General features: G+C 48.0%; 1 protein-coding gene across 1 annotated transcript; it reads right to left on the minus strand.

Moving 5' to 3' along the window:
* Positions 1 to 209: 209 nt before the first annotated feature.
* Positions 210 to 5,252, minus strand: LOC148044794 (neurensin-2-like). Its single transcript, XM_087720891.1, has 3 exons — positions 4,968 to 5,252; positions 1,486 to 1,679; positions 210 to 605 (listed from the first exon to the last, which is right to left on the minus strand). The coding sequence occupies exons 2-3, from the start codon at positions 1,672 to 1,674 to the stop codon at positions 210 to 212; spliced, it is 585 nt and encodes a 194-aa protein (XP_087577017.1). The 5' UTR covers positions 1,675 to 1,679; positions 4,968 to 5,252.
* Positions 5,253 to 24,225: the final 18,973 nt, after the last annotated feature.

The raw sequence follows: 24,225 nt of genomic DNA on the forward strand, positions 1-24,225 counted from the left end.
GATGAGGCGGGAGCACCTGTTCTCCCACCACGGGAGGTTGTTAACAATGACAGTTTTTCCAGCTGCGCACACCTGTGGCCAGGAGGACTTCAACTCCCAGAATTCCCCAGCCAGCGCATGCGCTGGCTGGGGAATTCTGGGAGTTGAAGTCCACCAACCTTGAAAGTCGAGAAACTTTGGCCCTTTAAGAGCTTTCGGTGAATCTGAATTCACATCTCCCTCTTTGGCTGGACACCCTGCACCCAGGAGACTTGGAAAGCGGCGGGGGTCGCTGAGACAACGGTACCCCACGGATGGCGGGCATTCTCCAACAAAATGGGAGACAGCTGCTCTTCCTTGTCATCTTCCCCTGGGCAGCCTGTCTGGTTCCTTCGGCCAAGCCTGGACAAGACCGCCGAGGCCACCAACAGCACCCCAGCGACGGCGCACAGCGCCACCCCGATAGCTCGAGAAATGCCCAGGGCACCGTTGTACTCGACGGCTCGCTGGTCCAGCACCACAAACTCGGCTTCGCCGATGTCTTCCAACTTGGAGGGCAGGAGGGACCCCGTGGCTACAGCTGCCAAGCCGGTGAGCATCAGCAGAGTCGCGACTGAAAGCATCACCTTGACGGGAGAAAGCAGAAGGAGAGATGCGGTAGCATCCTTGCGCACTAATTCCAAATAATGCTGTTGCAGTGATAATTTTGCACAAAGCGGCATAACGTTTCCATTATTAAGTGCCCCATTTTGCAACCTTTCCTGCCACCTGTTCTGACCGAGAGAACGTGAAGCAGAGTCCCAACAAAAACAACTTTTATTAATTGACTGTGAATTCTGCTCATTCCCATCCAGCAAAGTCTCTCAAAGGAGGATTTACGGTCACAGACCTTATCTGGCTTGGAGAGCTTCCAGGCCGAGATCTGCAGAACTTGGCAAGGAGCCTCGGAGAGTCACGAACCAATGAAGCGAATTAATTGTCTCTCCTGCAAACTCCATTCCCCTGTTGCTCCTCTTTTATTCCCTCTGGGAGGGGCCATTCATCATCCACCTGTGGCCTTACTCCCAAGTTGACTCCTATTCTTTAGCTGTTCCCTTCAACTGGCAACTCTTCACATGCACACACTGGGAACAGGCTCCAGCTGTTCTTCTGCCTCACTGATGTCTGACTCCGAAGGCAGCTGATAACTGTCAGACGGCCCTGGCCCCCTCTCTGCCTCCGACCCAGAGCCCTCATCAGAGCCCTCCCTCCTTTTTAAATCGGGATTTTTGGAACACGCAGCAGGACACGGGACAAATTTTGAAAAACCGTGACTGTCCCGCCAAAAGCGGGACGTCTGGTCACCTTAAGGAAAGGGGTGTGTGCTAAGAACTTTCTACAGGCTAGTGAGACGTTCAATAAACTTAATAAATGAAACAATCTTCCCCACTTGCAATCTGAGTGCGGCGGGAAGGCACTCTGCACGTGCTCAGAGAACAAAGCCAGGTTCCTAGTTGAAACACTCACCTTCCAGAAGACGGAGGCCTGGCCACCCTTCGTGGGAGACTTAGCAGCGTCTTCAAAATTGCCCTCGGAACGGGCGCTGGTACAATCCTCATAGAACAGGTGCAGGTACGAGCGCACGCCGTACCATTTGCCCTGCTCCATGTTTGGACCTCTCTGGCAGCCACACGTGGGCTCTCCGTCCGTGGCCATCAGTCCTGGAAAGAGAAAGTGTTCTGACCCTTAAAAAGCAAGAAGCAGAGTCTTGTTTGTGGCCAAACCCCTTTTATTTACACGGCTGTGAATTCCTTTCATTCACAGTCAGCCAGGCTTGGAAAACAGTCTTTCCGAGGAATGTTTATCCACACGAACCTTATCTCGCCTGGAAAGCTGCCAGGTAACTAGCTTCCAAGCACAGGGCAAGGCAAAACTTGGCACAGAGTCTCTTATAGTCACAAACATAACTTTCTACTCTTGAACCGACTGAAGGAACGAATTGTTTCCTGCAAAAGCCCCCTCCCCATTCGCTCCTCTTTTGTTTCCTATAGGAGGGGCCAATCACCTACACGGTGTGGCTTTACTCCCAAGCCGACCGTGATTACTGAGTTGTCAGAGATCCATCCAAAATTAAATCAGAGTCCCAGGCAAAGGATTCCTCAAAGTCCCAATTGATTAAGAGAGCCGTGTTGGCACATCTGGGAAATCCCAAATCTGAAAGCTTCCCGGTTTTCCCCACCCAGTTGAAAGTTCAAGATCTCGCCCCCACACCCACAAGTCCATCCCATGGTCCAATCTCCCACTGCCACACTGGCAGCTTCCACCCACCCAGTTCCGGTCAGGTGTAGAGGTGCAGAGATAAAGGATGACCTTAGCTTTCTAGAAAGAATGTTGTTATGGCTGCATATCATCTACCTCCGTACAATCCCCACCTCCCATTTTCCACCATAGAAAATGCACAGCAGAATAATAGAAAGTGGGGCAGGCCTGAGATCCAAAAGGAAAGAGGGCTGCAGGCCGGACAGTAGGACTTATGCCACGCGTGCCCGAAGTGGCATGCACAGCCCCTCTCTATGGGCACATGTGCTGCCACCGGCTGCACTTCTGGTTCCCGGCACTGATCTCCAAGCGTGCCGGAGCCCTGGAAATCCGAAGACCAGCTGGCTGACGCGCATTCCAGAACCCAGAGGGCCAGATGTCCATGCGCGCACTGCCCAGATGGATTGGAGGATTATTTATATTTCCCACGAAGAAAGTAGAGAGTCATTTCCTTAGGAAAGGAGGGGGGGGTTCCTTTTCTTCCTATATTAGCAATAGCAATAGCAGTTAGACTTATATACCGCTTCATAGGGCTTTCAGCCCTCTCTAAAGCAGTTTACAGAGTCAGCATATTGCCCCCCAACAACAATCCGGCTCCTCATTTTATCCACCTCGGAAGGATGGAAGGCTGAGTCAACCTTGAGCCGGTGAGATTTGAACCGCCGAACTGCAGAACTGCAGTCAGCTGAAGTGGCCTGCAGTACTGCACCCTAACCACTGCGCCACCTCGGCTCTTGCAATTCTTTTCCCATTCTCTCCTATTCTCTCCCTCCTCTTTGATTGTTCATAAAAATTACTTTTGGGAGGGGGAAAAGATTCCCCAGTCGTCCGTCAAGACTCGAACCCAGAACCATCACCTGTGGTGCAGAAGAGGGTCTGCCTCCCCCCCCCCGCCCGAAAGAGGGCAGGAGAAGTCTGAAAAACGATGAGGGTCCCATGCCACAAGGGTTTCCCCTCAAATTGGGGCTCCCTTGCGCCCCTTGGAATCAGAAGCTGGTTTTGGGTATGCAGAAAATGGGCACACCCTCCCTGTGGGGAGCAACTCAGTGCATCCCTGCCCTGCCCCTCCCCCCTCCTCCCCACACCTCTCCATGAAGCCTGCCTGCCCAGCTGGCTGGTCCTGGGCTGGCAGCATCCTCTTTTTCCGATTGGCCGTTGCCATGGGAACTGCCTCCATACAGATGAGGAGGGATGGTGGCAAAGTCAGCCGTCCTTGCCTTTCCTCGGTCTGCAAAGAAGCGGGACTGGGAGCCAAGAGGAGGCTGAGGCCTGGAAGAGGGAGGGGGGAGGGAGGGAGGGAGGGAGGGAGGGAGGGAGGGAAGGAAGAAGGAAGGAAGGAAGGAAGGAAGGAAGGAAGGAAGGAAGGAAGGAAGGAAGGAAGATCTATGCAATTGTAAAAATGTTCTTGGTTGAGGAAGACAATCCCATCTTTCTCCTTTCTCCCTCTCTTTTCCCTCCTCTTCTTCTTTCTCCCTCCCTCCTTTCCCTTCTCTCCCTCCCTTGTTCCTTCCTCCTTCTCTCTCTCTCTCTCCCTCTCTCCCTCCCTTTTTCTCTTTCTTTTTTTCTTTCTCTCTTCTTCCCTCCCTCCTTTCTTTATTGACTCCCTCTGTTCCTTCGTTCCTTCTTCCTCTCCCTGGATGGTAGGTAGGTAGATGATAGATAGATGATAGATAGATAGATAGATAGATAGATAGATAGATAGATAGATAGGAGAGAGAGAAAGAGAGAGATGGATGGTAGGTAGGTAGGTAGGTAGGTAGGTAGGTAGGTAGGTAGGTAGGTAGATATATAGATAGATATATAGATAGATAGATAGATAGATAGATAGATAGATAGATAGATAGATAGATAGATAGAAGAGAGAAAGAGAGAGAGATGGATGATAGGTAGGTAGGTAGATAGATAGATAGATGATAGATAGATAGATAGATAGATAGATAGATAGATAGATAGATAGATAGATAGATAGATAGATGAGAGAGAAGGAGAGAGATGGATGGATGGATGGATGGATGGTAGGTAGGTAGGTAGGTAGGTAGGTAGATACATAGATACATAGATAGAGACAGACAGACAGACAGACAGAATGCATGGCTGGACAAATGGACAGAGACAGGTGGATAGATGATAGATAGTGTGAATGGATGGATAGATAGACAAAGAGTGGAGTAGGTACATAGGTAATCAGGTAGGCCACTCAATAGATGAGGCAGAGAGATGAGATAGCTAACTAGATAGATGATAGATAGACAGATAAAAAAGGATAGGTGGGTGGGTGGGTAGATAGGTAGGCAGATCCACATGTAGCTACCATATACAGAATCCAGACCCTGGAGAGAAATTATCTTCCTCCTCCAATCCTGGTTGTGTCCCTTTAAACAGATGTTGCCCAAAATGAGCAGCTGCATTTTCTTAAGAGCCTCAAACCTCTTTTGGTTTTAATCTGGCTTCAGTTATTTTATTTCTGAACGTTCCAGGCATTGCAGGAACCCCCCCAATTCAGTGGGTTCCTCTCTGCCCTGCAGGGTGAGACCACCAACCCACTCACCTGGGGTCCCTCAGGAGCCGGGCTCCGAATGCTGCCTCTGAATGGCCCCTGCCCCTTTTCCCTGGTCTTTCCATGGCTTTTGAGATCCCCTCTGCCCCAGGGAGCCACCTGCCTTCCCTCCCCTACCTTACATGCTGCTCACCTGTGTTGGCTTGCCACCCAAGTCCTCAGTGCCTCATCGGTGGCGGAGGGAGGGGGGAGTCCAGGACGGGTCCTTGGCCTCTGTGCAGCAGGCAGCTGGCTGGCGGTTCTCAACCCCAGGCAGCGTAGAAATTCAGGATGTCCTCCTCCTTCTCCAGGTAAGCCAGGTGAGGAGACCGGAGGGCCGGTCCGGTCCTTTGCAGGACAGTAAGTGGACAATGGCTGCGAGAATCACTGCCCGGAACCCAACGGTGGGAGGCAGGCCAGCCACCGAGGACGGACTCTGAGTCACCGCCAGAAAGCAACCAGTGAGTGTCGTTTCCCCCTGCCTGTTTGCCGCGCTTCGGTGGGGAGCCATCTCCCCTCCCACCCACCCCTGCCTGAGTCATGGCGCCAGGCTCCACACCTCTGCCAGGCGCCAAGGCAGAAGCCTCCTCCTCCTCCTCCTCCTGGGGATTTGTGGCTCCTGCACGAACCTGGTTAGTCTTTTGCCTTCTGCGCACCGCATGGTTCTGTTTCTGGAGTGTTCTAGTGCTCAAAAGCTTCTCCCCCTAAGCTTTGGCTCCCCATAAGCTGCCTGCGCATGGATGCCAGCCTCTTCCTCTCGCTGTGGAGAGAGGCAGCAGCCTCTTGTAGCAACGCATGCCTCTTCCTTTACACGGGGGGCTTCTTATGCAGAGTGGAGGTTCCCTCTCGTTGACGTAACTTTCCTCTTTCAATGCTCCCTCTTCTGTAGGTGTGGCCTGCTTTCCGGGTCCACTGGTAGAACCTCTTCTAACCTGTTCGGTAGATTTGACGAACCGGTTCTACCGAACTGGTGCAAACTGGTAGGAACCCACCTCTGGTTGAGTCCCCCCACCCTTCGGTTTTCATTTTTCATTGCAAAATCGTGATGTGTTTTTTCTCATCATGCCAGAGAGGGATGGATGTGGGAAGGCAACACAATACAATACAATATAATAGCAGAGTTGGAAGGGACCTTGGAGGTCTTCTAGTCCAACCCTCTGCCTAGGCACGAACCCCTACACCACTTCAGACAGATGGCTATCCAACCTCTTCTTAAAGACTTCCAGTGTTGGGGCATTCACAACTTCTAGAGGCAACTTCTGTTCCACTGATTAATTGTTCTAACTGTCAGGAAATTTCTCCTTAGTTCCAGGTTGATTCTCTCCTTGATTAGTTTCCACCCATTGCTTCTTGTTCTACCCTCAGGTGCCTTGGAGAATAGCTTGACTCCCTCTTCTTTGGGGCAACCCCTGAGATATTGGAAGACTCCTATCATGTCTCCCTTGGTCCTTCTTTTCATTAAACTAGACATTAAACTAGACTTTCGACGTAACTTTCCTGTTTCAATGCTCCAGTGGCGCAGAGGCTGGCTTTGTTTCATTTCTTCACTTCTCTGTCGCCCGCTGTTTCTGCGATCAACTCAGAGAGGTGAACACACGCACAACGCCACCTTCCTCTTCCTCGTTTCCCCACGACAGCAACCCCTGTGAGGTGGGAGAGGTGAGGGAGGAGGACTGGCTCAAAGTTACTCAGCCAGCCTTCATGGCTAAGGAGGGACACGAACTCACCGTCTCCTGGGGATTGAGCCAAAGTCACCCAAGCAGCTTTCCTGCCTAAGGCGAGGCTAGAATTCACCGTCTCCTAGTGATTGACCCAAGGTCATCCAGCCAGCTTTCCTGTCCAATAGGCAAGACTAGAACTCACCGTCTCCTAATGATTGGCCTTGTCACCCAGTTTTCTTTCATGTCTAAGGCAGAACTAGAACTCACCGTCTCCTAATGATTGGCCTAGTCACCCAGTTTTCTTTCATGTCTAAGGCGGAACTAGAACTCACTGTCTCCCAGTGATTGGCTTAGTCACCCAGTTTTCATTCATATCTAAGGCGGAACTAGAACTCACTGTCTCCTAATGATTGGCTTAGTCACCCAGTTTTCTTTCATGTCTAAGGCAGAACTAAAACTCTTGTGAGTGGCCTAGTCACCCAGTTTTCTTTCATGTCTAAGGCAGAACTAGAACTCACCGTCTCCTAATGATTGGCCTAGTCACCCAGTTTTCTTTCATGTCTAAGGCGGAACTAGAACTCACCATTTCCCAGTGTTTGGCCTAGTCACCCAGTTTTCTTTCATGTCTAAGGCAAAACTAGAACTCACCGTCTCCTAATGATTGGCCTAGTCACCCAGTTTTCTTTCATGTCTAAGGCGGAACTAGAACTCACTGTCTCCCAGTGATTGGCTTAGTCACCCAGTTTTCATTCATATCTAAGGCAAAACTAGAACTCACTGTCTCCTAATGATTGGCCTAGTCACCCAGTTTTCTTTCATGTCTAAGGCGGAAGTAGAACTCACCGTCTCCTAATGATTGGCTTAGTCACCCAGTTTTCTTTCATGTCTAAGGCAGAACTAAAACTCTTGTGAGTGGCCTAGTCACCCAGTTTTCTTCCATATCTAAGGCAGAACTAGAACTCACCGTCTCCTAATGATTGGCCTAGTCACCCAGTTTTCTTTCATGTCTAAGGTGGAACTAGAACTCACCTTCTCTTGTGAGTGGCCTAGTCACCCAGTTTTCTTTCATGTCTAAGGCAAAACTAAAACTCTTGTGAGTGGCCTAGTCACCCAGTTTTCTTTCATGTCTAAGGCAAAACTAGAACTCACCGTCTCCTAATGATTGGCCTGGTCACCCAGTTTTCTTTCATGTCTAAGGCAAAACTAGAACTCACCGTCTCCTAATGATTGGCCTGGTCACCCAGTTTTCTTTCATGTCTAAGGCGTGACTAGAACTCACCATCTTCTAGCATTTGACCCAAAGTTACCCAGTCAGCTTTCCTGCCTAAGGCGAGACTAGAATTCACTGTCACCTAGTGATTGGCCCCAGGTTACCCAGCCGACTTTCCTGTCAAATAGGCAAGTCTAGAGCTCACCATCTCCCATTGATTGGTCCAAAGTCACCCAGCCGACTTTCATGGCTTGTATCCGAAGGGGACTCATCTTTGTGGCTCTTCTCTGCACTCTTTCTAAAATCTCAACCTCTTCTTTTATATCATGGAGACGACAACTGGATGCAATATATCAATGGTGGTCTCACCAGGGCATTATAAACTGGCATTAACCCTTCACGTGACTTTGATTCTAATCCCTCTGTTGATGCAGCCTAGAACTGTGTTGGCTTTTTTGGCAGCTGCTGCACACGGCTGGCTCCTATTTAAGGGATCGTCCACTTGGAGTTCAAAATCCCTCTCACAGTTACTCCTGTTGTGCCATTTCCACACCTGTGCATTTGTTTTTTTTCCTGCCTCAGCATAAAACCTTAAAATGTCTCACCAGTGAACTGCATCTTCTTGGATAGAAGCCAATGCTCACTTTTGCCAAGATCCTTCTTAACCTTCTTTTTTATTTTTATTTTTTATTAACAAGCATGTAAAATACACACACACAAAACTTAGACGTACACCACATTTACACAATACAATACGAACAGGAGCTTCCTGTTCGTTCTAATAGCAATCATCAATCGATACGGCTCACCTTATATTATTTCCCCTTCCATTGTATTTCATTTGGATTTCACCATTCTTAACCCTCTTATTATACTCATAACTATTATTTTTTGAGTTTTGTTATATTCCTTCATTGATTCCTGTTTCTTTCCTTTATCCATCTATACCATTTATCCCCATATCTGGTAGAATTCTGATTCTTCTTTTCCCTGGATTTCTTTAGTTAGTTTGTCCATTTCATCGCAATCCATAACCTTTCTTATTGTTTCATCTTCGCTTGGAATTAATTTGTTTTTTTTCCATTTCTGGGCAAAGGCAATCCTTGCCGCCGTAATTATATGTAGTATTAAATACTGGATTTCTTTTTTTGTATTTCGCAGACATTAATTCCTAATTTAAAAAAAACTTCAGGTTTCCTTCTTAAACTTTTAAAGGGTGGGCAATACCCCCCCCCCCCCGGCGTGGGATCCCCTGCAAATCTGATAAATTCTCCTTCTATTCCTTTGGGTAGCTCAGGGGTGTCTCCTCCGCCAACCAACTTGGGAGGGGGAGTAAGGGGGGTCAAGATGGGACAGATGCCAACTGCATCACTCCCCCCCCCCCGAGCACCACGTTTGGGTACATGTGGCCTTGTTGTGGCTCCAGGAGACCTTGTAGGTCATCTAGTCCAATCTCCCACCCCCTTATTTACTGGTATTATATGTATACTAGAACTCACCGTCTCCCGGTGATTGGCCCAAAGTCACCCAGCCAGCTAACATGCCTAAGGTGGGACTAGAACCAGTGGTGGGTTTCAAAAATTGTTCGAACCTACTCTGTGGGTGTGGCCTCCTTTGTGGGAGTGGCTTGCCGCTCATGTGACCGGATGGGAGTGGCTTTGCCGCCCATGTGACCGGATATGAAGATGCCGACGACACTTGTCAGAACCACCTTAAGTTACCTAACACACAGCACTGGCATGCATAAGAATATGATGTCAACTTGTTTCTTAAAAGGCATCTTTGGTTTGCGTTAAAACAACTTCAACACACGCCATGTTCTGATTGCACCACAAACGCAGTAGTCATCCTTGCCTTTCACAGGGGCACTGAGTTTTATAAATATGAGCATGATAGTGTAGAATAATCCTATCCAAGGACCAGTGGTGGGTTTCAAAAATTTTTGGAGCCTCTTCTGTAGGTGTGGCCTGCTTTCCGGGTCCACTGGTGGAACCTCTTCTAACCGGTTCGGTAGATTTGACGAACCGGTTCTACCGAATAGGTGCGAACCGGTAGGAACCCACCTCTGCCCATGCCCCATTTTGCCTGCCAGAGGCACCACAAGTCAGTCTTTCGCTATTTCCAAGCCGGCCCCATGGGGCAGATTTAAGCACCCCACGGGCCAGGTCTGTGAAACCCCCGGATTAGATCATAGAGGAAAATGGCGAAGAGCAGGGCCCCCAATTTTAATCCTTAAAGTCACCAAGAATGAAGAAACACTGGTTTAAACATAGTGGTTGTTTCAGCATCCTTGCTCACGGGGAAGGTGGGCTTCCTTTGGTCCCGAATGTGGTGTGAATGCAACCATTCCTTAACCTGGGTTTAGGGTGAAGCACTGGGTGTGCAAAGCTAAGCATGATTTCTTAAAGGATAAAGAGGAATCTGTGTACTTCAAGACACGGGGAAGATTTTATGAATGGTTAGAGAAAGACATGGAGAAAAGAAAGTAAGGAGAAGATATGGAACCTGGACGATATGCCATTAGGTAGAAAAACTGGGGGGAAGAGGGGAAAATAACGAAGAAAATAATAATATATAAATATATATTCAAAAGTAAGATAGAAAAGGGGGGGGAAACCCATAATCAGGATAGATTTGGGGAAGGAAAGGGAACAAGAAGTGGTATTCAATTATTTTTGGGTCTGCGGAAATACCACCCCTAGAAAATAAAAATTTAGAGCTGGAAGGGACACCTACAATAATAGAAAAAGAAAGGAGGAGAGGAAGAGGAAGGAAGGAAGGAAGATAGAGGTGAGGAGAGGAAGATGGAAGAGAGAAGGAGAGAGGGCAGGAAGAAGAAGAGAGGAGTAGGGGAGGGGAAAGGGAAGATGGAAGGGAGAAAGAAAGAAGGAGAGAAGGTAGGAAGGGGAAGAGGAAGAGAGGAGTAGGGGAGAGGTAAAGGAAGAAGGAAGGAAAAGGAAAGGAGGAAGGAAGAAAGTAGAGAAGGGAAGGAGGGAGAAAAGAAAGAACCTACAACAATAGAAAAAGAAAGGAAGAGAGGAGGAGAGGAAGGAGGGAAAGGAGATAGAGGTGAGGAGAGGAAGATGGAAGTGAGAAAGGGAGAAGGGCAGGAAGGGGAAGAGGAAGAGAGGAGTAGGGGAGAGGAAAGGGAAGAAGGAAGGGAAAGGAGAGGAGGAAGGAAGAAAGTAGAGAAGGGAGGGAGGGAGGGAGGAAAGAAAGGATTTACAACAACAGAAAAAGAAGAGAGGAGGAGAGGAAGAGGAGAGAAAGGAGATAGAGGTGAGCAGAGGAAGATGGAAGGGAGAAGGAGAGAAGGGCAGGAAGGGGAAGAGGAAGAGAGGAGTAGGGGAGAGGAAAGGGAAGAAGGAAGGAAAAGGAGAAGAGGAAGGAAGGAAGTAGAGAAGGGAGGGAGGGAGAAAAGAAAGGATTTACAGCAACAGAAAAAGAAAGGAAGAGAGGAGGAGAGGAAGAGGAGGGAAGGATGATAAGAGGTGAGGAGAGGAAGATGGAAGAAGGAAGGGAAAAGAGAGAGGGAGGGAGGGAGAAAAGAAAGAGAAAAGAATGTGTCAAAACAGGCGAGGGATGGTAAACAAAGCAACCCAAATGGTATATTATAACCCTGTAAATGGAAAGACAAATGTATAAGAATGACGAATGTAAAAAAGAATAACAACTATATGAATGTATACCTATAATTGCATATAGAGAACAAAAAATAAAAACTTTTCAGGGGGGAAAAAGAACTGGGCATGATTTCTCTCTCATTTTCAGGTGACCCCGACGTGCCTCCAGAAATTGTGGGTGCTCCAATATTTTTGAAGAAGAGTCTCCAGCGGTCATTTTGGCTGTAGGGTTTTCTGCTTGAGCAAGGGGTTGAGCTAGAGGACCTTTGAGGTCCCCTCCAATTCTGTTATTCTGGGGAAACGCTGGGATTTGACGTTGGCAGCCCACACTCACCGAGTTGAGAAAACATCTGGAGAAAATCCAGAGAGGGAGGGAGGGAGGGAGGGAGAGAGAGAGAGAGAGAGAGAGAGAGAGGGAGAGAGGGAGGGAGAGAGAGAGAGAGAGAGAGACAGAGACAGAGAGAGAGAGAGACAGAGAGAGAGAAGCATTGGGCATCGTGGCAAATTCTCTGACTGGCTATGAACTGACCAGGGTCCGATTTGAGTGATCCAGCAGGGTCAGCCAATCCAGACAGCCAGGTTGGAGACCCCCTGCTTGGTTGCTAGGAGAGGAAGGGCACCGAGGTGGGGAGGGGGATGCACTGTTGCTGGGAGGCGTATCCCGCTGGGTGGGAGGGGAGGAGGGGGGCAAGGAAGACGCTGGCTCCCTGTTGCCGGGATGCTGCTGTTGTCGGGAGAAAGGGAAGGCGGGGCTTGTTGCTATGGAGTTTTTGGGGTGACTCTTCTAGCAACCGGGAATGGTCCTTTGATCACTGCATGGTACCCTTGCCAGGACTGCTTCTCACCTCGACAACTTGGAAGATGGGTGGACTTCAACTCCCAGAATTCCCCAGCCAGCTTTGCTGGCTGGGGAATTCTGGGAGTTGAAGTCCTCCCATCTTCCAAGTTGTCCAGCCTGAGAAATGCTACTCTGCAAGCTTCTGATTGGTCCAGGGTTCATCACCAAGCAACCATTGCCATGGGAATTCCAGGCACAGTTTCCATGGCAACGGACCAGTCATCTTCTGAATGCTGGATTCTGAATTTCCCTTCACCAGGCAGGATGAAAATGGATGAGGGGATGGGGCGGGCGGGGGGGCACTATGGGGAGATATCCATAAAAGGGGAAATCTTTTAATTCCACCCCATCGGAAGGCCCTGCAGATCCTGGGAAACACCTGCCAGTTGTCGACAATCCGATCTCTGGAGTGTTGAATGCATTCTGGGATTAAAACCGAGATTGAAAGAGGAAGATTGGGGGGAAGGAGAAGGTGGAAGTGTATAAAGTGGGGAGGGGGCATGGGGAGAAGGTCAATGGGGCTTGGGAGAGGAGCAAAGAGATTGAAAAAGCCCTTTTGCACTGGATCTTCAGTGGTAGCTTGGATGGTAGGTGGTGGGATTGGTCCCTTGAGGTGGCTGTTTGTCCAAGAAAAGGGAATTTTAAGGTCCTCAAGACCAGAAGTGAGAAGAATTGCAATCACTCCATTTTCTAGATGGGTTTTGCACAATGACATAAAGCAGTGTTTCTCAACCTTGACCACTGGAAGATTAGTGGACTTCAACTCCCAGAATTTCCCAGCCAGCATGCTTTAAGGACAGGTGAATTCAACTCCCAGAATTCCTCAGCTGGCATGCTTTAATGATGGGGGACTTCAATTCCCATAATTCCTCAACCAGCATGCTTTAAGGAGAGTGGACTTCAATTCCCAGAATTCTCCAGCATGCATGCTTTAATGATGGGAGGACTTCAACTCCCAGAATTCCTCAACCAGCATGCTTTAAGGAGAATGGACTTCAACTCCCAGAATTCTCCAGCATGCATGCTTTAACGATGGGGGACTTCAACTCCCAGAATTCCTCAGCTGGCATGCTTTAACGATGGGGGACTTCAACTCCCAGAATTCCTCAACCAGCCTGCTTTAAGGAGAGTGGACTTCAACTCCCAGAATTCCTCAACCAGCATGCTTTAAGGAGAGTGGGCTTCAATTCCCAGAATTCCTCAGCTGGCATGCTTTAAGGAGAGTGGACTTCAACTCCCAGAATTCTCCAGTATGCATGCTTTAACGATGGGGGACTTCAACTCCCAGAATTCCTCAACCAGCATGCTTTAAGGAGAGTGGGCTTCAATTCCCAGAATTCCTCAGCTGGCATGCTTTAACGATGGGGGACTTCAACTCCCAGAATTCCTCAACCAGCATGCTTTAAGGAGAGTGGGCTTCAATTCCCAGAATTCTCCAGTATGCATGCTTTAATGATGGGAGGACTTCAACTCCCAGAATTCCTCAGCTGGCATGCTTTAATGACAGGGGACTTCAATTCCCAGAATTCCTCAGGCAGCATGCTTTAAGGAGAGTGGACTTCAATTCCCAGAATTCTCCAGCATGCATGCTTTAACAATGGGTGACTTCAATTCCCAGAATTCCTCAGCTGGCATGCTTTAACGATGGGGGACTTCAACTCCCAGAATTCCTCAGCCAGCATGCTTTAAGGAGAGTATGCTTCAATTCCCAGAATTCTCCAGTATGCATGCTTTAATGATGGGAGGACTTCAACTCCCAGAATTCCTCAGCCAACATGCTTTAAGGAGAGTGGACTTCCAACTCCCAGAATTCCAATGCTGGTTGGGGAATTCTGGGAGTTGAAGTCCACCCACATTCAAATGGCCAAGGTTAAGAAACACCGCCACAAATTTACAAACTAGGTTACCTGGTATATTCACACATCTAGTCCCCCTCTTAGGCAAGGAAGCTGACTGGGTGGCTTTGGGCCAATCCCCAGGAGTTCATGAGTTCTAGTCCTTCCTTAGACAGGAAAGCCGGCTGGGTGACTTTTGGCACCCTCCCTCTCTCTCTCATCCCGACCCGCCTCACAGGGTCGTCGTTGTGTGGGAAAGCAGGAGGAGGGAGGACTGTTAGGTAGGTTCACTGCCTTGATTTAAAAAATAAAAATAAAGGCAGGGTAAAAAATAAATAAATCTGAAATTATACAAATCATGGCCGGATGCTCCGTTCTCCCCAAATTCCCCTGCCTGCTCCCTTGTTGATGCCATCCGAGCTCCGTCGCTGGCATTCCATTGGGCGATACCCGGGCCCTGTTGCCTAGGAGACAGCCTCCTCTCAGGGATGCTGATGACGTCACAGGGATGCTGCTAGCTCAGGCATTTTCGAAGATGCTTTCAGAAGCAGAGGGGGGCTAAAACAGGCTGGCTGGGGGATATTTCCCCCCCTTCCCCATCCTTTTAAGTATTTTGGTAGCAAATGAAAATACAAACCGGTCGGTTCGGCATGATGGATCTTTAATTGGTTATCTGCATCTCTTTTGCTCGGATCTCTAATCGATCTCTCAGCAGCCAGATCTCGTCAAGCCAGACATCCTGCGTTTCTAAGTATAGCTTGAAGCATTTTAGACCTAAAAATAGTTGCGTTTGATCTGTTGAAAAGAAGTGTCAGGAATCCATAACAGGGTTCCTTAGGAATCGCTTCCTTCCTAAGCACCCTTTGTTTTCATTTTTTATTTTTTTCCTCCGTTCGGTTTATTATTTGATAGAAACCGCCTCCGTTGATCCTCTGGGTATCTCCGTGCTTGGGAAGCAGCCAGTTTTAATTCCTGAAAAGAAAAGCCGTTCTAAAAATACAGTTAAAATAGACAACCAGAAAGAGGAGGAGACCAGGGGGTGACAGGATAGCAGCCTTCCAATATTTTAGGGGCTGCCCCGAAGAAGAGGGAGTCAAGCTATTCTCCAAAGCATCAGAAGGCGGGACAAGAAGCAATGGATGGAAACTAAACAAGGAGAGGAGCAACCTGGAACGAAGAAGAAACTTCCTGATAGTGAAGACAATTAACCAGTGGAACAGCTTGCCACCAGAAATTGTGAATGCTCCAACAGTGGGGGATTGGACAACATCTGTCTGAAATGCTGCTACTACTTGAGTAGTTTAGATTAATAGAGTTGGAAGGGACCTCGTAGGCCATCTAGTCCAACCCCACCAACAGAGGGCTGGGCTAGAAGACCTCCAAGATCCCTTCCAACTCTGTTATTTGGACTAGAAAGGTGAGAAAAAGGTGTGAACAAACCCCAGGATGCAGAAAATAAAAATAATTTAAAAAAACAATCTCTTTGTCTGCTCTCTCCCTCTGTGTAGGGGGAATGTTTTTCTGTTTTCCTTTTATTATCTTCAGTAATTTTTGTTTACGCCTAAGGAAATTGATCAGCTACAGACAGCACGGACTTCTCTCTGGCGCATCTTCAGACAGGAATGATAAGATTTCTGTCCTCTGGGACTATTCTTGATTATGTTCCCTATTTTCCATCCTGGTTATCTGTGGTCCATTTCTGTGTCCCATCCTGAGTCTCGGGTAAGCTGGTTTCTAACAACCTGGCCTACCCTGCAGGATTACAGAGAGCCGAGGTGGCGCAGTGGTTAGAGTGCAGCACCGCAGGCCACTTCAGCTGACTACAGTTCTGCAGTTCGGCGGTTCAAATCTCACCGGCTCAGGGTTGACTCAGCCTTCCATCCTTCCGAGGTGGGTAAAATGAGGACCCGGATTGTTGGGGGCAATATGCTGACTCTGTAAACCGCTTAGAGAGGGCTGAAAAGCCCTATGAAGCGGTATATAAGTCTAACTGCTATTGCTATTGCTATCTTCGTGTGCCGCTCTGCTGCTTTTGAGGACAATAAGGCCCAGCGCAGACCGGAGGGCTTAATCTAAACTGGAATCTTTCCTTCTGCATCATCGCAAGCTATTGAACAAAGATGAAGTGGGATGGCAGGGTTTGGGAGTGAAATTAGTGCTGGAGCATTAAAGATAAGACTCCCAAATGCAAATGAATATGAAAAAAAAAAAACCAATATATTTTATTCCAAGGCGGTGTTGTTAAATGGGAATGCAAACCCCGGGGAACTTGGTTATTTATGCCCCTTTTAATTCTTCCACTGGGTGAACATCAGCAAGTTGTCTGGGGAATTCTGGGAGTTGAAGTCCACCCATCTTAAAGGTCTGGTCTAGCTTGTTCTCAAGTCCCTTAAAGAAACAAGAGCCAGGAAAAAATGTTGAGATACCCTTTCTGGTCAATGGGCCTTAGGACACTCTGCTGAGGTAGGATTTGTTCTGAGATTCTGCTGGGATGAAGCACCATCATTAGCCAGGAGAAGATGGAAGCAGCTTGATCCGTCAAGCATTCTCACCGGAAGTCAAAAAAGTCAAGATGGCGGCCACAGCCGCTTATATTTTTCACTCAATTATGAACATGCTTTTGGTAGCAAATTATAGGCAAGAATGGGACAGGGGACACTCACAGCAGATGACAACTGAAGAGAGAAGAATGAGCCAAGGTAGTGTTTCTCTATCTCAGCAACTTTAAGACTTGTGGACTTCAACTCCCAGAATTCCCCAGCAAGCGTGTTTTAGGATGGGTGGACTTCAACTCCCAGAATTCCCTAGCCAGTGTCCTTTATGATGGGTGGACTTCAACTCCCAGAATTCCCCAGCCAGTATTCTTTATGATGGGTGGACTTCAACTCCCAGAATTCCCCAGCGTGTTTTAGGATGGGTGGACTTCAACTCCCAGAATTCCCCAGCCAGTGTCCTTTATGATGAGTGGACTTCAACTCCCAGAATTCCCCAGCGTGTTTTAGGATGGGTGGACTTCAACTCCCAGAATTCCCCAGCCAGTGTCCTTTATGATGGGTGGACTTCAACTCCCAGAATTCCCCAGCCAGTATCCTTTATGATGGGTGGACTTCAACTCCCAGAATTCCCCAACCAGTGTCCTTTATGATGGGTGGACTTCAACTCCCAGAATTCCCCAGCCAGTGTCCTTTATGATGGGTGGACTTCAACTCCCAGAATTCCCCAACCAGTGTCCTTTATGATGGGTGGACTTCAACTCCCAGAATTCCCCAGCCAGTGTCCTTTATGATGGGTTGACTTCAACTTCCAGAATTCCCCAGCGTGTTTTAGGATGGGTGGACTTCAACTCCCAGAATTCCCCAGCGTGTTTTAGAATGGATGGACTTCAATTCCCAGAATTCCCCAGTCAGTATCCTTTATGATGGGTGGACTTCAACTCCCAGAATTCCCCAGCATGTTTTAGGATGGGTGGACTTCAACTCCCAGAATTCCCCAGCCAGTGTCCTTTATGATGGGTGGACTTCAACTCCCAGAATTCCCCAGCAAGCGTGTTTTAGGATGGATGGACTTCAACTCCCAGAATTCCCCAGCCAGTGTCCTTTATGATGGGTGGACTTCAACTCCCAGAATTCCCCAGCCAGTGTCCTTTATGATGGGTGGACTTCAATTCCCAGAATTCCCCAGTCAGTATCCTTTATGGATGGGTGGACTTCAACTCCCAGAATTCCCCAGCCAGCATCATTTAAGATGGGTGGACTTCTATTCCCAGAATTCCTCAGCCAGCATGCTTTAAGGTGGATGGATTCCCAGAATTCCCCAGCCGGCAGTGCCACCTCCGTGAAACCACAAATCAGAGACCAGACTCGACATTCCAGACCAAGAACACATTTTATTCCAGGGTTACAACCACCATTTCCCGAGCCAGTCACAGAACGACAGGATGGATTGAGTGCCGTTAACTTTCCTTTTTTTTTTTTCTTAAATCCTCTACAATCCTATGTTTTTTTTTCTTTCAAAGACCACTGTCACGACTAACACAACATTTACCAATAAGGAAACCCAGAAAGGGATTGTTATCACCGTTATCGTTTTGATTCACTCGGATTACGCTCTTGGCACCTCATGGGTCTATCGGCCGCTCACTGAAGAAGCGGGCGGGGTGGGGGGACCTCCGCAGACCCCCGTCCCCCCCGTGCTGGACATTCTGTGGAGTTGGTACCTGAGAGCATTGTTTTCCCCTCCCCCCCCCATTATTACCGATAGTCCTCGACTTACGACCACAATGGAGCCCAGAATTCCGCTTGTGAAGTGAGGCATTTCTTAATTTTACAAACCGTCCTTGCACACACGGTCGTTCAGCGAATCACTGCAGTGGTTTAAGTTAGTAAGCCAGTTGTCAAGTGAATCAGGCCTCCCCCATGGACTTTGGTCGCAAAAGGAGATCACGTGACCCCCCCCAGGACGCTGCAACCGTCATAAATACGAGTCGGTTGCCAAAGGTCCGAATTTTGATCTGCAAAATACTGCAAAGGTCGTATGTATGAAAAACAGTGATAAGTCACATTTTTCAGGGACATTGTAACTTTGATCGGTCACTGAATGAACTGCTGTAAGTTGAGGATTTACCGATAGTCCTCGACATATGGCCAGAGTTGGGATCTGAATTTTGCTCGTTAAGCCACTGCAGTCATAACTCAAATCATCATGCAACTGGACCTGATTTTAACAACTGTTTCTGCTGCGGTCGCAAAGCAAATCACCATGGTCATTAACTGAATTATGTGGTCATTGAGCAAATCAAGCTTCCCCAATGGATCTTTTTTTTGGTTGAAAAATCACAAATTGCATTCACCGAGTGCCGCAAGTGGCTGTAAATGCGAGCCAGTGGCCCTGCGATGGTCATAAATGAGAGTCCAGGATGTTAAACACATTTTCCAAAGGAATCGTAACTTGAAATTGTCATTAAGTGAACAGTCGTAAGTCGAGGACTACCTGTGTTACATTTTTTTATTCTTCATTGCATCACACAACCACCCAATCGCGCACCTCCAGGAGCAAATCACGGGTGCGAAGGATGTAGGAGTGGGTACAGGTAGTCCTCGAGTTAACACAAGCGAGCCCAAAATTTCAGCTGCTAAGTGAAACATTTAAGGGAGTTTGCCCCATTTTATGACCTTCCTTGCCACTGTCGTTAAGCGAATCTTTGCATTTGTTAAGTGAGCCACCCGGTTGTTAAGTGAATCTGGACTTTGCGGGTCACAAGGTCACAAAGGGGCGACTGTCATAAATAGGACCCAGTTGCCAATCCTTCAGATTTTGATCGCGTGACCATGGGGACGCTGCAACAGTCATTAAGTGTAAAAAACGGCCCAGAGTCGCTTTTTCCAGCGCCCTTGTAACATCGGTCGCTAAGTGAACCGTTGTAAGTCGAGGACTACCTGTACGGATAGCCGAAGACAGCCCGGGGGGCCAAAAAACACTCTAAAGCACTAATACCGCACACATTTTTCCCTCCATGTAAATCCACCACGGATTTTATTTCCTTATTCTTATTATTCCTATTTTTCTCCCCCTTAACTCAGACAAAGCCCACCTACCCACCCACTCCCGCCCTGTGCCCCCAACCACCCGCCCCTCCACAACCCCCCCACAACCCCACCCCAAAATTGACTGCAACGAGGAAGCGTCGGCGAAGTTTGTGCTTCGAAGACAGAAGGAAGGAAATGTGGCGGCCCGATCAGCCCCTTCCCGTGGGGTTGTGATCGGGTTGAACCGGGCGGAGGAAGATCCCTCCCGCCCAGGTCCTGAGTCCTGAGGAAGATTTCTTTTATTTTTATTTTTTGCCTGATCGTTCGTAAAATTCAGAATAGCACTTGAGGCTTGAACGGGTCCCCAGCGGTGTGGGGAGAGCGATGGCCACATCGGGCAAGGCGAGATATCGTCCCCGAACGGGGGACTCGGCAGGAAACACAAAACATGGAAAAAGGACACCCCAAACGGGTCTGGAGTGGGTGGGGGGTGGGTGGGTTGGAGCGGGCATGGCCGGGGGGTGTGCTTGGCACCTCGCTTGGCATCCATGATTTTTTTTTGTTTTCTCCCAAGGGTCCCTAAAATTTGACTTGAGTTCAACGGCTTGAGCTTGGAGAGATGGCATTGAAGCTTCCGCCAAGGGTCCCTAAAATTTGACTTGAGTTCAACGGCCTGAGCTTGGAGAGATGGCATTGGAGCTTCTGCCAAGGGTCCCTAAAATTTGACTTGTGTTCGACGGCCTGAACTTGGGGAGATGGCATTGGAGCTTCCACCAAGGGTACCTAAAATTTGACTTGAGTTCAATGAAGAGGATAACAGGGGGCGCGGCCAGGCACAGGGGATTCTGTAATGCAGAGTTTCCCAACCCCGGGCACTTTAAGTGGGTGGGTGGTGGGTGGGTTGGAGCGGGCATGGCCAGGGGTGTGTTTGGCACCTCGCTTGGCATCCATGATTTCTTTTGTTTTCTCCCAGGGGTCCCTAAAATTTGACTTGAGTTCAACGGCCTGAGCTCGGAGAGATATATTTATGGAGATTCTCGGTTGTCTCAAAGGTGCTTTTTCAAGACGTTTCTCTTCTCAGCTTCTTCAGCTCTGACTGGACGGCGGAGAATCGCCTTTGGCTTATCGGAGCACCTTTGGCTTATCGGAGAGAAGAGTCTTGTTGAGCATGTGCAGAGGGAACGGGGATTATGGGAACGACCCCAAGGTAGACAAGGTGTTCCCCCCCCCCCGCTTCTCCGGGAGCAGTTCCCCTCATCCACTCCTTGGGTGCCTGCACTTAAGGGAAAGGGAGGGCATCAAGAAGAGGATAACAGGGGGCGCGGCCAGCCACAGGGGATTCTGTAATGCAGAGTTTCCCAACCCCGGGCACTTTAAGAGGGTTGGACTTCAACTCCCAGGATTCCCCAGCCAGCTGGCTGGGGAATCCTGGGAGTTGAAGTCCAAACCCTCTTAAAGTGCCCCCAGCCTGATTTCTGGATTTCACTGCAACCACCTGATCATGCCCAGGTGTGGTCAGTGTGACATTGCGCTGACGTGCGTGGGGGGAAAACCCATCTAATAAATAAATACAACAACTGTCTTTGTTTTTAAAGCAGGAACGACAGCGCAGGGTTACAGATCATCCTCGGCTTATGACGAACAATGGACCCCCATATTTCTGCCGCTAAGCGAGGCAGTTCAGTGAGTTTTGCCCCGTTTTATGACCTTTCCTGCCGTGGTTGTTAAGTGAAACACTGCGGTTTGTTAAGTGAATCTGGCTTCCCCGTTGAAATTTGCTTCTCGTAAGGTCGCACAAAAAGGGGGGGGGATCACATGACCCCGGGACGGCCCTAAGTACGACACAATTGCCAAATCTCTGAATTTTGATCCTGTGACCATGAGGGTTCTGCAACGGTCGTAAGTGAGAAACGGCCGTAAGTCAACTTTTCCTCAGCACCGTTGTAACTTCGAATGGCCATGAAATGTACTGTTGTAAGTTGAGGACTAGCTGCAATGCTTCGTGCCCCAGGGCCCTCCAGCTGCTGGAGAAGACAAGTCCCAGAATGCCAAGCACAGCTGGCAGAAGGAATTCTGGGAAATGTAGTTTTCCTTTGACCCTGGGGAAGCCTACTGTAGGATTAAAGAGTCAGATACGAGCCAGGAAAGCTAAACTCTTTGTGGTCTACCTCACAGGGATGTCGTAGACAAAATACTGTTAGAATCATCACAACGGCAATGAAATTGTGACTTTTTATAGAAAGTACAGCTGTCGGACCATAGAGAGGGCTGGAAAGAACTATGAAGCGGTATATAAGTCTAAATGCTATTGCTATAAACAAGCTGTTTGCAAACTAAATTTGCAATTCTCTTCCTACTGGGATGTTTTTCATAGAAGAACCTCCTTAGCCAAGAACATTCTACCCCCAGGAGCGAACAATTCCAGTGAATTTTAGGCAAATGTTACAAAAGTGCCTTGGCGGTTTGCGTGATGGCTAAGAATTTGCCAGTATAAAAATCCCAGATGTTAGGAATTCTCAGATTAAGCTGCTTATCAAGAACTTAGCTAGAAGGGGGGGACGGAAAAATAAATAAATAAACAAACCAGCCTCCAGATTAAACCGGCCAGTATTTGTGTTTTATCATTATTTGTTTCTTTTTGCTCTGCACTATTTTCACATAATCTACCCAAAGTCATTTAAATCCTACCGCCTAATGGCTTTTGAATATCCTTAAGCCCTTTTCTTTGAAGATGGAGGCTGCAGAAGTCAGAAGATGGTGAATTCGCAAACCAGTTTAGGGGGGAAAAAAATGGATAGAAAGCTTCTTTCATAAACCAGAATATGGAACTTTAAGGTCTGTGGACTTCAACTCCCAGAATTCCCCAGCCAGCATCGCGATGCTGGCTGGGGAATTCTGGGAGTTGAAGTCCATACTACTTCCTAAAGCAATCTTGATATTTTCCTGAAATTTTAAGCAAAGAACAAAGAAATTATCTTTGCCACATTCCCAAAATCGGTTTGGGAATGTGGGAAATTGATAAAAGCAACAGGGTTTCTAAGATCAGGATATATAATTGGCTTAGAATAAACATTATAAGTCTTTGGGAAGGAATTTAAAAAAGAAGAAATTAGAGCTGGTTTTTTTTTATTATTATTTCAGCCCGGATATGTTTTTAGAGGGGGAAACTTCTGACCTGCACGGGAAGCCATAATGGAACGTTGTAAAATACAGGAAGTCCTCGACTTAACGACCGCAATTGAGCCCAAAATTTCTGTGGCTATGCAGGACAGTGGTTAAGTGAATTTCGCCCCATTTTACGACCATTCTCAACACAGTTGTTAAGCGAATCGGGCTTCCCCGTTGACTTTGCTTGTCAGAAGGTTGCAAACACTGCGACTGTCTTAAATATGAGTCGCTTGACAAGAGTCCAAATTTTAATCCCGCGACCATGGGGATGTGGCAACGGTCGTTAAGTGTGAAAAACGGTCATAAATCCCTTTTTGGCTTGTCACCACTGAGCATGTAGTTTCTCGTCTGTAGTATTCGCTCCACCTGCTCTTAGAAGGGACTCTCACACAGGTCTATAACCAAAGGTTGGAAGGGACTTAAGAGGTCATCTAGTCCAACCCCTTGGACAGCTCGGCTGGTTTGTTCATTTTGTCGACGTGTTACGCAAAGCCAATCTATCCGTTCCTCTTACTGTGCAAACTCAGGAAACTGTCTGGATTCAGTAAGCGCGTGCACTCTGCACATGCTCCAAGATTAAATTGGTAATCTAGTTCAGAAGATTCTAAACTGGGAGAATTTCCTGACAAGACTAGCAGGTAGGCAAGAAAAATGGACCCATAACTCCCCACTCTGCATACCCCACTCAAATCAAAGGATTTACGGGCAGTCCTCGGTTAGTGACCACAATTAGGATTGGCAACGGAGTCTCTAACTATGTTTACAGCTTTCCTTGGCTTTGCAAATCTGCTAAAGCCACCCACGGGAGGATTGGTTGCCAAATGACATTCAATCATGATTTCAAACAGTCGCTAAATGAGGTGGTCGCTAAATGAGGACTACCGGTGCGGGGTGAGGAAAACGAAGCCGAATTGTTTTTTCTTATTTTTCTCTGTTCTGCCTTATCCCACCCAGCCCTTTTTTTGGGATGTTTTCTGGTCCGAGGCAGCCTTCTCCCAGCTGGCCCTCGTAAGGGCAACTACAAAGGCCATGCGCCACTACCACCCAACTTATCTCAAGCTATGGAAGACGAAAGAGACGACTTTCAGGGGGAAATGATTAAAATGAGAAATATCAAGATGTTTCTCCAAATATTTCTATCAAAATTATTTCTAGTCCCTGGGAAAAAGCTGGAGCCTCAATGGAAGATTGAGGGGGATCCTGCCCCCCTCGTGTGGGGTTCGTGGGCCCTTTAGGTGCCACTTGGGACTTCCAAATGCCACTGTGGACAAGTTGCATTGGAAAAAAAATGAATGCAAACCAGCTAATCCTACTCCCTAATCTTGCATAGGTAGTCCTCGACATACGACCACAATTGGGAGGAAAATTTCCATGGCTCGGTGGGTCAGTTGTTAGAGGGAGCTGTGCCCGATTTTACAATGTTTTCCGCCCCTGTTGTTAAACTGTTCAATCGTTGCGGTTGTTAAGTGAATCGTTTGGTCGCTGAGCAAGTCTGGCTTCTCCCCCATTGACTTTGCTTTTTGGAAACAGTTGGGGGAGGTCACAAATGACC

This window comes from Thamnophis sirtalis, unplaced genomic scaffold (genome assembly GCF_051295495.1).
Source record: "Thamnophis sirtalis isolate CommonGarterSnake01/CBP01778 unplaced genomic scaffold, rThaSir2_p1.2 scaffold_7, whole genome shotgun sequence".
Classification (NCBI taxonomy): domain Eukaryota; kingdom Metazoa; phylum Chordata; class Lepidosauria; order Squamata; family Natricidae; genus Thamnophis; species Thamnophis sirtalis.